A 13,992-nucleotide genomic window follows, 5' to 3' on the forward strand; every position below is an offset into this window, starting at 1 on the left:
CATTTAGTGTGGCCTAGTGTTTTCCTGCCTGGGGTAAGTATATTATCACATTACAAATCAAAACCACCCTTTGTAGGATTAGAATGAACACATTTCAAAGGGAGGAGTGTTTGCCATAGCTACACAGTCTAGAATCAGGGAAGGCCTCCTAAAGAAGGAAGTCAGTCAACTGGGTAACAGAAGAGCAGCATGTGGGAAGACAAGAGGCAAGAGTATGGAGCATACTTGGAGATGGTAATACCGTAGCCTCTGTGTGGAGGAAGGGGAGGGCATGGTGAACCTGATCCACATGTCTTGTTTGAGATCCTTAATCTCTGGAAACTTCAGCAGAGAATTGACAGGATCATATTTTCTTACTGCTGCCAGTTGATAAGGAGGCAAGAACACCCACCAAGAGAGAGAACAATTCAGGAAATGGTGACTGAGAGGGGGGAGAGAAGAGAATAGTGCCAAGGGGGAGTCCATTGTATATATATTCCACAACTTTCTTAGCCACTCATATGTTGTTGGACACCTCAGTTGCTTCCAAGTTTGGGCTAATATAAATTGTGCTTTTTTTTTTTTTTGCTTTATTGTTTTCTTAATTGTTGGGAGTTATTCATTCTTATATACAAAAATAATATTTATAGATTGCTCTTATATCCTGTAACATTGCTGAAATTGTTTACTAATTCTAGTAGCTTTTATTAGAGTTTTCAAGTACAAGATCATATAGTATGCACAGAGTTCACTAATTTCTGTCAAATCTGAATGTCCTCCGTTTCTCTTCCCAAATTGTCCTAGCTAAAACCTTACTATTTTTTTTTCCCATAGTACTTGTTTATGGTGATGTGGGGGATCTGTACCTTGGATTTGTACCTTGGAGCCTTAGACATGAGAGTGACTTTGTTTAACCATTATGCTATCATATTACATATATACATATATACTTCTTTTTGCCTCCAGGCTTATTGCTGGGGCTTGGTGCCTGCACTACAAGTCCACTGCTCCTAGCAGCCACTTTTTCCATTTGTTGTTGTATAGAACATAGAGAAATCAAGAGAGGAGAAGAAGATGGAGAGGAGGAGCAGAGAGGGGAAGAGAAAGACACCTGCAGAACTGCAGAACCTGTGAAGCGGCCCCCCTACAGGTAGGGAGTTGGGGGCTTGAACCAGGATCCTTGCAGTGGTCCCTGCGCTTTGCAGTATATTTTTTCTTCTTTTTTTTTTTAAAAAAAAATTGTATTTACTATTTATTATTGAATAGAGACAAAAAGAAATTGAGAAGGGAGAGGGAGGTAGAGAGAGAGAGAGAGAGAGAGAGAGAGAGAGAGAGACACCTGCAGCCCTGCTTCACCACTTGTGAAGCTTTCCCCCTCCAGGTAGGGATATTATATTTATTCAAACAGAAATAAGAGTAGACATTCTTGTCTTGGCACTGATCTTAGGGAGAAAGCATCTATTCTTCCACCATTAGGTATACTGTTAGTAGTGGGTTTCTGCATATTTTCTTTGTCATGTTGAGGAAATTCTACTCTAGGACATCTGGCAGTGGCATACCAGGTTAAGCACACATAGTACGAAGCGCAAGGACCTGTGCAAGGATCCCAGTTCAGGTTTCCAAATCCCCACGTGCAGGGAGTGGGGGGTCACTTCACAAGCAGCAAAGCAAATCTGCAGGTGTCTTTCTTTCTTCCTTTTTATCTCCCCCTCCCCCTCTCACTTTCTCTGTCCTGTGCAATTTTTTAAAAAAGGCCATTGCATGTGTAAGGATCCCGGGTTGAGCCTCTGGCTCCTGCAGGGGGGTCGCCTCACAGGCGGTGAAGCAGGTCTGCAGGTGTCTATCTTTCTCTCCCCCTCTCTGCCTTCCCCTCCTCTCCATTCTCTCTGTCCTATCCAACAACAACAGCAATAAACAACAAGGACAACAAAAGGGGAAAATTGCCTCCAGGAGCAGTGTATTTGTAGTGCAGGCACCAAGTCCCAGCAATAACCCTGGAGGCGAAAAAATAAAAAAATGAAAAAGGTCACCAGGAGCAGTGGATTCGTAGTGATGGCACCAGGCCCCAGTGATAACTTTGGAGGTCAAAAAAAGAAAAAAAATTTTTTTTTAAAAAGGAATTTCTACCCTATCATTAGTTTGCTCAGAATTTTGCCTTTTTGTTTTGTTTTGTTTTGTTTTAAATAATGAGTAGGTGTTGAGTTTTGTCCAATTCTTTTTTCTTTTTCTTTTTTTTAAATTTCTTTATTGGGGAATTAATGTTTTACATTCAACAGTAAATACAATAGTTTGTACATGCATAACATTTCCCAGTTTCCCATAGAACAACACAGCCCCCACTAGGTCCTCTGTCACCCTTTTTGTTTGTCCAATGCTTTTTCTCCATCTGTTAAGACAAGCTTTTGATGTTTGTCCTTCATTCTATTTTATGTTACATTAGTTCATTTTCATGTGATAAGTCAACCTGCATTCTTAGTATAAATGCAGCTTACCATGGTGTATAATACTTTTTCATGTTGTTGTATTTGGTTTGCTAGTATTTAGTGGAGTTTGTGTGTCCATGTACATAAAGAATGTTGGTCTGCAATTTTCTTATTTCTTTGTCTAGTTTATCTGCCAGGGTAATACTAACATCAAAAAATGAACTAGAAAATGTCCCCCTTCTTCTTCCAATTTTTGGAAGTTTATGAAGGGCAGGTGATAATTCTTGCCTACTCTTAATATTCCAGGGTAGACACTAAGTTGGGTAGGAGAGTTCAGAATTTAGGAGCAGGAATAAGGTTATAGACACAGAATTAGGAGTGAGAAGGCAGAACGCAGGCAACCTGGTAGTGGAGACTGACAGTCTTTTCTGATGATAACGCTTATTCATGAGCCCAGTAAGGTTCTGTACTACAGAAGCAGGACTTCTGATTGCTGGTGTTAGTAAGGAAATATCTTTTGAAGTAGACTACTTCCAAAAACACATGGGAAAAGATTAAGGCTCCTTCTCAGTCCATACAAATTAGCTCAACCCTGAAGCTGAGCTCTGCTCCTAAGCCTCTTCAACAGATGTCAGTACAGCCTCAAGAATCCACCAGGAAAGGGGCCAGGTAATGGTGCACCTGGTAGAGCGCCCATGCTACAATTTGCAGGGACCTGGGTTCAAGCTCACAGTCCCTACCTGTAGCAGAGAAGCTTCACAAGTGTTAAAACAGTGCTGCAGATGTCTCTCTTTGTCTCTCCCTCTCTATCTCCCTCTTCCTTCCCTCTCAGTTTCTGTCTCTACACTTCCCTCCCCCAAAAAAGAACCCATCAGGCACCAAAAATGTGGGGAAGGTGAAGAGGTACTGAGCATACCTGTCTTCTCAAACACCTCTCCCTTGAGCAGTAGAGGCAAGTAGAGGTATAAAAGGACTCACAGGAGGCTCACAGGTGGTCAGCCTTAGGCCAGTCTTGGAGCTCCTCAAGTAACTAACTTCCTGGCTTTGGAGGAGATGCTACTACTTGGGGAAGATCTTTTTTTCTTTCTTTCTATATCATTTATTTATAAGTACACTTATAAATTATATTTATATTTTTCATTATTTAGTTATATTAATTATTTGCTTGGTTATATTATTTAACTTTCAATAGTTGCTGTTAAACAACTGAGGTACAACATTGCTGAAAAATAAGCCACTGATTCTCTCCAACAGTCCTTTGCTTCTAGAGACTTCTGATTATTGTGCTTTGTGTCACATGCTATGTGGCTGAGAAACAATAGTACAAAAGCATAAAGGCAGCGTCTCATACCATTCAGACACCTCCATCAAGAGCCTATTTGGGGTTGTACCTTTGGTTTCCCACATGGGAAGGGTCCAGACTTGACTGGACATGGTTTATGCCCCAGTCACACCCCAATGACCTGATGGCTTGAGTGAAGTTTGGGTGGTCCGTGTTCTTGCTATAGCCCTCCCCTTAACTCTTTCCTGTCTCCTCCCACCTTGTCCCTTGAGGGCTCAGCTCAGCTGCCCACCTCCTGAGAAGACTCCTGGCCCCAGCAAAGAGCAGAGATGCCTTTTGCCTATCCTTGAGACTGGAGTCAAACTGGTGTTCTCTTACCTGTGACCTGATCCTTCAGAACCTGGTGTTAGAGAGGGAAGGGGAGTGTTTGTTCTTCCAAAATATAAAGTGTCATTCAGATACAAGATAAGAAGGTTCAACCCATTTATTGAGGCATGCAGCTTATCTTGGCCCAGTCAATGTGGAAGTCTGGCCTGGTATGACACTCAGGGTTTCCATTCAATAACTTGGATGGCAGTTTGGGCTGCCCGTTGCACAGACTTCACAACATCCATCTCAAGTTCGCGGAAGGTGCCCACGTGGGGCTGCAGAGCCTTGCGACCCTCAGGAGCTTCAGCCAGCATGGTGAGTGTCTTGATGGCGTTCAGGCGTGCCTTGCTCAAGGAGGAGTTCAGCAACTTCAGAAGTGGGTAAATGGCATCTGAATCCAGGGCTGCATACTTCCCTGTGGACCACAACACCTGAGGGGACCATCTCCCCCACTTCCTCTCACCATAACCCTCTCCCCACCCTCCAGTCTTCAGTCTCCAGGAGGTGTTACCTTTTACCCTGCCCACCCCCATCCTCATACAGAGCCCTCTATCCCTAGTGTAGGCCAGGCCCCACCATGTCCTATCCCTTCAGCCCTCTGACAGGTCTCTCCTCATCCACTCAAAGCCTGTCCCACAATCTAGCCCTCATCAGACACTACAAATCAGGTGTGTGTGTGGGGGGGGGGTGCGGGGTGGGAACTGGGGCTTCACCACTCTTGGTTGGCTTTATCCAGAAAGAAAAATGGAAACACCCCTGGTCCCCACCCTCAGGGGGAAAGCTTCATAAGTGATGAAGTAGGGCTGCAGGTGTCTCTCTCTCTCTCCATCTCTATCTCACCCTCCTCTCAATTTCTCTCTGTCTCTATACAATAATAAATAAATTTTAAAAGAAAAGAAAAATGGAAAAAGACCACAACACCAAGAAAAAAAGCTTCCTCCAAGAAAGAAAAGAAAAAATGTCTGCTGGGATGGTGAAGTCATGCAGGTATTGAGCCCCAGTGATACTAACCCTGGTGGAAGAAAGAAAGAAGAAAGGGAAGAAGGAGAAGGAGTGAGGGGAGGGTGTGAGGGAGAGAGAGAGAGAGAGAGAGAGAGGGAGAGAGAGAGAAGGAGGGAGAAAAAGAATTAGTGGTCCAGACAGAACACCAAGCAAGCACGAAGGATATGGTGCAGGGATTTCAGGCCAAAGGGGAAGGACAATTTTCACCACCAGATGGTCTGCCCAGGCCTTCGTGCATGGAAACTAGCCATGGTCCCTCTGGTTACACCCAGGTTGGGCAATTTAGCACAGAAACCTGACTGACTGACTGACTGACTGACTGACTGACTGACTGACTGACTGACTGAGAGTCCAGGGCTGGGAGATGGGAATTGGAGAAGACATATTTTTCACTTTTTTTTAACATTTATTTATTCCCTTTTTTTTTGCCCTTGTTATTTTATTGTTGTAGTTATTATTGTCAATGTCATTGATGTCGTTGTTGTTGGACAGGACAGAGAGAAATGGAGAAAGGAGGGGAAGACCGAGAAGGGGAGAGAAAGACACCTGCAGACCTGCTTCACCACTCGTGAAGCAACCCCCTGGAGGTGGGGACTTTTTCACTTTTATTTGCCCTTCACTCCTTCATTGGAAAAACTTTTTTTTTTTTTAAATTTTATCAGAAACACCAGGAGAGCAAAGGCTCCAGTGTTTGTTGAGACCACAGGAGAATCATGAAGAGCAAGTTAATCCATCCCTGGACACTGGCCCACAGGAACCTGAACTGGAGGCAGGAACTCCAGGTCCAGGTCTCTATAGGGACTAAAACCTAGTGAGAAGGGGCAGAGGTCATGCAAGTGACCCAGAAGGAAGTCACAGGTAGGCAAGTCCCTTGTGGCCAGAAAAGAGGAAAGGCAGAGCCTGCAACCCTGATTTGAAACGACTTCCATGGACCCCGGGAATATTCTGGTGAGGCAGGGAAGAGGCAGAGCCTGGAGGCTGAGCACAAGTCCAGGAGTTTGGGGAAGCTCATAGGGTATGCTGGGGACTGCAGTGATCCCCTAGGGAGCACAGATGCCTACACAGGAGACACCCCCACACACACAGTCTGGCCCAGCCTTACCTTCTGTAGTCACGGTGGCATACATGAGGGCTCCAGCTGCATGGGCCTGCACCATTTCCATTGGGTCCTTCAGCAGGTCCACAAGGATGGGGATGACATCATTCTGACACACCTGCTTCTTGCCCTCCAGGGGGATGCTAGGTTAGACAGGGGAGAGCTGGGTGGCTGTGCTAAGGAGGAGGCAGAAGAGGAGGAGGAGGAGGAAGAAGAGGAGGAGGAAAAGGAGGAGGAAAAGGAGGAGGAGGAGGTGGCAAGGCCCAGGGCCTCCCCAGGAGGATACCAGAGGAAAGCCATTATGTTGGGTCCATCCTTGATGGCCTTGGCCTGGTCACAGAGCCAGGGTGCAGAGGAGTGTTGGTGTGAAATGTCAGTCTTACTTCCATGCTCAGGTGACCTGAGGAACATGATAACACAGCCCGGAGTCACTGAAGGAAAGAATACCCAGGGATTGGGGATGACAGAAGCTTGCCCTAAATTCTCATTTAATGAAGAAATCAGATGTGTTCCCCTAGTCACCAAATGGGGAGGAACAGGACCCAGAATAAGAGTCATCAGAAGCCCCATTTTGATCCCCCAAAGAAGCAGCAGTAGCAGGGCTGGGGGGTGGCACACCTAGTAGAGTATACACAATACCCTATATGAAGACCTGGGTTCAAGGCCCCCATCCCCATCTGCAATGGGAAAGCTTCATGACTGATAGAACAGATCTGCAGGTGTCTCTTCTTCTTCCTCCTGTTGCTCCTCCTCTTTCTTCCCTCTGTCTCTCTCTGTTGTATGCTTTACATTGGGTTATTCTAGATCTCCCCCGCCAAGAAAATTGGATCAGTCCTGCTAATTTCGTGGGCCCACTGGGCCCCGCCCCAAAAAGAACCCCAAGAGAGTTTGAGAGTTGCAGAGAGAGAGTGCTTGGCGCCGCCGTGGGGGGAAAGAGGCAGCAGAGTTCTGTTTGGTGATTAGTTTGTCTTAGTTTATGAATCGCTGTTCCTGAATAAAGAAATATAGCTTCCTTGCCCAGCCGTGTGTCCTTAAGTCTCTGTTACCCACCCGTGAAGCTAGCCTGGCCAGCTAGAACTTCCGAATTTTAACAACAAATGGCGCCCATGTGGACCTGACCTGCGCATCTCTCAGATAAGTAAAGACAATTTGGCTACCTATGCACTATGGCCTTCTCTTCTGCTTGTGAAGAGATCTCCAAAGGCCTCTGCTCTTTCTTCACGAGACTGTTTTGCTGTTTCTGGAACATTTATCTCTGGAACACTCTGTGGTTTCCACTCGCTCGGGCGAACTCAGAACAGCCAGCGGGAATAGCCAGCGGGCGGGAGGCGAGGCGCGGAGCTGCTGTTTCCACCTGGTTAAACAGCCAGCCAGCCGGCTGCGCCCAGACAACCCCGCGCACCGCGCCTGCAGCCCCGCAGCCTCGCAGCACTTAGGAGGCTGACGCCAGCACGCAGGAGCCCGATGCCACCACGCAAGAGCCCGATGCCACCACACAGGAGCCCGATGCCAGCATGCAGGAGCCCGATGCCAACACGCTGGAGCCCAATGCCACCACACAGGAGCCTGATGCCACAACGCAGGAGCCCAACGCCAGCACGCAGGCCAGCCCACAGGAGCTGGCTCTCCACCGGGTGGTACAGGGCACTGGACGCGGGATCCCTCCATGCTGCTCGGCCACTGCGAGCAGGGCAGCAGATATGACAGGGCCATGGAACAGGGCAGCAGACATGGCAGGGCCATGGGGCAGGGCCGCAGTGGCCTATCATGGCCGCCACCCCTGGGCACCTCGGCCTGCGCCTTTTACAATGCTGGCCCGCCCGCCCGCCCTCTTGCTATGAATTCTGGAATGATCCCGGACATCCCGGACCCCCTGCCGAAACTGGGCACACAAGATCTCCAGCTGCTGGTCCGGTCTGAAGGCAGACAAGCTGGAGTACACAGAGATTTGTGCAGAGATCGCAACCTGCAATTCCTAGAAGTGAAGCTGCCCAAGAGACCACCACTGGACAACGCACCCCCCCAACAACTAAGACAGTACAGATTTAAATTCGTGTTTAAAATGACATGTCTTCGTAACAAAGGTTTCTTTCCTTATGTATTAATGACCATGTTTATGTGTATGTTTAAAGTTTGGTAAACAGTAACTTTAAGGCTAAATTCTTACTAGTCAAAGTTAAATGAAAAAGGTTTTCAACGTAATTCTCATAAAGATAAAATTAACTTACATTTAAAGTCTGAGGTAAATATTAGTTAACAATATATTTTTACTAAGTTGGTCTAAAGACCTGCGCACACCTAGGGTGTGTCTCCATCTTGAATGGGTATAACAAAAGGTTAAATAGACTTGTTGATATGTAAAACTCTCCATTACCTTCTCTATTAGAAATGGTAGATCGCACAATGGCTATACTAATTATTCTCATGCCTGAGGTTTCCTTTCCTGCGCACACCTAGGGTGTGCCTCCATCTTGAATGGGTGTAACAAGGTTAAAAAGACGTTGTTGATATGTAAAAGTCTCAAATTCCTTCTCTATTAAAAATGTTAGATTGTGCTTTGGTTATGCTAATAACAAGTTTTGTTTCATAGTAAGTAAATTGCAGCCAGCTGCCTTTGGGACTCTAGGCCTTTCCCCACCCCCATGCAAATGTCCGTCGAGACAAGTACGCCCCCCACAGGCAAGAAATGTTTTCTTAAGCTGATAAAGTTTTGCCCACAGAGGCAAAAAAGGCCCCCTCAGGCCTTCCCTTGGCAGCACACTGGTTCTTGTTACTTGCTTGCATGTTTCTCCATGTTTGTGCCAGTTTCTTTTTTAAAAATGCCTGTATGATATATGTTTCTGTTCACCCCACACCCTTGATACTATAGTCATTTGGTTAAAAAGAAAAGGGGGAATTGTTGTATGCTTTACATTGGGTTGTTCTAGATCTCCCCCGCCAAGAAAATTGGATCAGTCCTGCTAATTTCGTGGGCCCGCTGGGCCCCGCCCTAAAAAGAACCCCGAGAGAGTTCGAGAGTTGCAGAGAGAGAGTGCTTGGCGCCACTGTGGGGGGAAAGAGGCAGCAGAGTTCTGTTTGGTGATTAGTTTGTCTTAGTTTATGAATCGTTGTTCCTGAATAAAGAAATATAGCTTCCCTGCCCAGCTGTGTGTCCTTAAGTCTCTGTTACCCGCCCGTGAAGCTAGCCCGGCCAGCTACAACTTCTGAATTTTAACAACAGTCTCTCTCTGACTCTGTCTCTCTTTTTCTGTCTTTTGCCTTCTATAAGAAAATGGCCACCAGAGAATGGTGACATCATGCAGGCACAGAGCCCCAGCTGCAACCAAAATGTACCAAAGTGTGCTCTGGCTTTTTTATTCCCTCCTGTCTGTCTCATGAGAAACACTTTTTTAAAAAAGTATTTATTTATTTTATGTATTTATTCCCTTTTGTTGCCCTTGTTGTTGTTTTTTTGTTGTAGTTATTGATGTCATCATCGTTGAATAGGACAGAGAGAAATGGAGAGAGGAGGGGAAGACAGAGAGGGAGAGAGAAAGAGAGACACCTGCAGACCTGCTTCACCACTTGTAAAGCGACTCCCCTGCAGGTGGGGAGCCGGGGGCTTGAACTGGGATCCTTATGCCGGTCCTTGTGTTTTGTGCCACATGCGCTTAACCCACTGCACTACCGCCCACCTCCCTGTGAGACTCTTATATGCAATCAGTAAAATAAATCTTTCCCTGCATGGTACTAAAGACCCTTGGTTCAATCCCCAGTACTACCAGAAGCACCACTTTGGCAGTGCTTTGGTAGTAGTAGTAGTAATAATAATAATAATGATAATGATGATGATGATGATGATATGATTACTCAGTCACCCTATCACTGTGTGTCACCAGCTGTTCCTCTTGTTTTGCCCAGTGCTTGGTGGGATGGGGCAGAGGGGTATCCTGGGGTACAGGGTTGTCAGTGCTAAGCTAGGGGCTCTCAGGCTTATAGGATGGTGGGCACCCCAGGGAAGAAGGTCTCCTTCCATCCCAGCGCTCACTTAGTCCATTGGCCCAGATCCTCTACCAAGCCACAGCTCAGCCAGCGTGGTTGCTTTCTCTGAGCGTTGGAACAAACCCAAGGTGGATGGTGGTGCCCACCCTCACCCAGGGCCTGGCCTCACCAGACGGCCATGAGTGTGCGGGCGGCTTTCATGCGGATTTCTCCGTTGTTGCTGAGAAGCTTCTCCTTCAGGGAGGGCACAACACGGCTGCCCAGTGCCTCGGATGAGTCCTCCATCAGGCAGGATGCCAGCGTGTCCAGGATGAGCACCTGGATTTCCTCATCCTCCTTCTGCAGCTTCCACACCAGCGAGGTGATCAGCCCACTGTTGACAATGCCCTGGGCCCCTGTGGGGTGAGAAAGTGTGTTGCAGGTGCCAGGCTGGGTGGCATATGGTGCAAAGGTGAGTCTGGCAGAGCTGACTGGTTGGGGCCAAAGGTATGATCTGTCTTTTGCCCCCTATAAGAAAAATGGCTACCAGAGAATGGCATCATCATGCAGACATAGAACCCCAGCCGCAACCAGAGTGTACCAGTGTGCTCTGGATTTTTTTTTCTCTCCTGTCTGTCTCATGAGAGACTCTTTCTTATATGAAATCAGTAAAATAAATCTTTCCCTACAAGACAAAATGCCTCCACCCACCACAACCACCAGTGCTAGGTGGGGGGACTGAGCAGCTAGCAGGAGGCTGTGGGGTCTTGATGCCCAAAAGGTCCCACCAGCTTTCAGTCACCTGTGACTTGAGGGAAATTGCCTTAAACAAAATGTCCAGAAGCCTGAGAAGCAGCAGTTCCCCCTTGGTGACTACAACAACTGGCCCTGTATGGGTGCTCCCCTGTCCTGCCTTGCACCCTGCACCCTGCATCCTGCCCTGGAGGAGGAAGAAACCAGCCAAGTCCTTCACACCCTATACATCTTTATGCTTGCCGTACATTTGACAGGGTGGTGGCGCACTGGGTTAAGTGCACATATCATATCTTTATGCTGCTGGTGGCCCTGGACCAGACTTGGCCAGCGCCAGGGGACAAGAAGAGCTTGGAGTGGTGTCTGAGGAGGAAGCTTTCAAGTTTACAGGCCGTATCTCCCAACCCACAAACAGCTATGCCTCCAGGCAAAGATGACAAGAAATCCAGACTCAGGACCAGGGACCATGAACAGGCCTGGTGCCCTGAAGGATGGCACTGCTGGGGCATAGGCATTAGCAGCAGTCCCATGTGGGAGCCTCCTGGTGGTTGAGTGGTACCTCCATCCTCTGAGACCCTCTCTCCTGGAGACTGAATGGGGAGTGGGAGGACTGCTTAAGGGAGGGTCCTGAATCTGCACAAGCAGTGCTCACCTCCCAGGGTCCAGCTTGCACATGTACCCAGAGCAGCCTTCACAAGTGGCAGAGGAGGGTGCCACCAGGGAAGGAGCCACCACCTTCCCCCTGGCATGTGGGTGCCTATCACTATTGCCCTACAGCCCACCCAGCCCCTGCCTCCTGGCAGCCCATGCCACCCACTGTGAAGCCAGCTCTAGCTCCCAAGGAGGTGGCCACTAGCAAACACCTCTCTCTTCTGTCCTCCCCAGCTAAGCCCTCTAATTTACTCTAGAGAGACAAATAAGCAGGCTAATTAGCCTAAAGGTCTCAGAGTGCCAATTAGCACCAGGGAGTTCCTCTTTGAAGACATGACCCAAGCCAACCTTCCTCCCTTACTCCCTGAGGACATCAAATGGCTGGGGGGATGGTGAGGGGGGTCCAGGCCCTTGTCCAGTGGCTCCCAGTGGCCCTGGACAGCCTCTGTAGTGGAATAAGCTAGCTCTGTCCCATTTGTTCTCAGAGTACTTATAGCACAGAATGAACAGTGTCCTGTTGCTTCAAGAGTTCTAGGTTTTTGAAGATTTAATGTAGAGTTCCAAAAGAGGGCCCAGGAGGTAGCATTAGACTCTCCAGGTGAGGATCCAGGTTCAGTCCCAGGCATTACATATGCTGGAGTGATTCTCTGATTTTCTCTGTCCCTTCCTTATTTATTTATCAAATAAATAATTAAATTAAGTTTTTGTTGTTAAGAAAAAAGGGGCTGGGTGGTGGTGCACCTGAAAGCCTGGATTCAAGCCCCAGGAATGCAGGTGTCTTCTCTATCTATCTATTTCTTTAATTTTTTATTATATTTATTTATTTATTTATCATATAGACAGCCAGAAATTGAGAGGAAGAGGGAGACAGAGAGAGAAAGAGACAGACAGACACCTGCAGCACTGCTTCACCATTCTCAAAGCTTTCCCCCTACAGGTGGGACTGAGGGCTGGAGCCTGGGTCCTTGCACATTGTAACATGTGCACTACCATCCAGCCTCCCCTTATCTCTTTTTCCCTGGCCTCCATCTCTCATCCTCTAATGAAAGCAAAACATTTTTTTTGCCTCCAGGGTTATTGCTGAGGCTCAGTGCCTGCACTACAAATATACTGCTCATGGTGGCTATTTTTTCCCTTTTGTTGCCCTTTTTGTTCATTGTTGTTGTTATTAGTATTGTTATTATTGCTGTCATTGTTGTTGGATAGGACAGAGAGAAATCAACAGAGGAGGGGAAGACAGAGAGGGAGAGAAAGATAGACACCTGCAGACCTGCTGCACTGACTGTGAAGTGACCCCCCAGCAGGTGGGGAGCCAGGGAACCAAACTGGGGTCATTATGTCGGTCCTTATGCATTGCACCATGTGCGTTTCACCCGCTGTGCTACTGACCAGCCCCTGAAAGAAAAGCATTTTAAAAGTTTTCCAGGAGTGATAGAATAATCATATAGTCACTAAGCCCTGGTGATAACCCTGGTAGGAAAAAAATATATATATGTTTTCAAAACAACCTAGTTGAACTTCTAAATGTATCCAGCTGTGTTACCATGGACAAGTTACAAAATCTCTCTGAGCCTGATTTCCTTGTCACTGATAGCCTACCTGGCTGGTTATGCAATAGCAAGGGGGAGAAGGGACCTGCCCTGTGGGAATAACTGTCACTGTGTGCCCAGGACATCTGAGGTAAGCACAGCAAGAGTCTTGGGAATTCTACCAACACTGAGTTCCAGCTATAAACAAGGGCCTGTGGGGTAGGCATGAGGGGTGAGGAGTGGGTTAAAGAGACAGAAGTTGGGGCCGGAGAGAGTACTCACTGGGTAGGTCATGTGTCTTGCCAAGCACATGACCCAATCTGAGCACTAGTACCATCACATGATGTCAGAAGAAGGCCCAGTGCTGTGGTGTCTCTCTGTCTCTCTATCTCAGGGATGGGGAACATGTGGCCTGCAAAATCATTTGATCTGATCATATCAGGTTAACCACAGGCAGGACTTGAATTTCAATAAATCTAGGAAATTTCTCCATAACAACACTAAGTACTAATTTCCTTTTAAAAAAACATTTTTTTAAAATTTACTTTAGATAGAGACAGAGAAAAATTGGGAGGGAAGGGAGATATAGAAAGAGAGAGACACCTACCTACAGCACTGCTTTGCCACTCATGAAGCTTCCCCCCTGCAGGTGAGGACCAGGGACTTGAACCTGGATCTTGTGCACTGTAATGTGTGCACTCATTGAGGTGCACCGTCACCCAGCATCTAAGTGCTAACTTCTAAGATGACAGTTTTCTATGACTGCAAATCATGTTATTAACTATCCAAATGTCCCTGGCAGGGAAAGAAAAAAAAGAGGACTATCTAAATGAAAAAGTGGCCTGAAGCAATGAAGTTGCACAGCCCCCTGTGACCCAGGAAGTGCTAAAATGGATAGAGTATTAGACTGTTAAGTATGGAGACCTTGGTTCAATCCCTGGCATCACA

General features: G+C 47.1%; 1 protein-coding gene across 1 annotated transcript in view; it reads right to left on the reverse strand.

The window, feature by feature from the left end:
• Positions 1-4,150: 4,150 nt before the first annotated feature.
• RSPH14 (radial spoke head 14 homolog) overlaps positions 4,151-13,992 on the reverse strand; it is an 85,691-nt gene continuing 75,849 nt past the window's right edge. The window contains exons 4-6 of the mRNA XM_007528790.2: positions 10,302-10,527; positions 6,158-6,294; positions 4,151-4,468 (exon numbers count right to left, since the gene is read on the reverse strand). Coding sequence (XP_007528852.1) covers positions 4,230-4,468; positions 6,158-6,294; positions 10,302-10,527 — 602 coding nt within the window. The 3' untranslated portion in view covers positions 4,151-4,229. The remainder of the gene's footprint in view (positions 4,469-6,157; positions 6,295-10,301; positions 10,528-13,992) is intronic.

Source organism: Erinaceus europaeus, chromosome 6 (assembly GCF_950295315.1).
Source record: "Erinaceus europaeus chromosome 6, mEriEur2.1, whole genome shotgun sequence".
NCBI lineage: Eukaryota > Metazoa > Chordata > Mammalia > Eulipotyphla > Erinaceidae > Erinaceus > Erinaceus europaeus.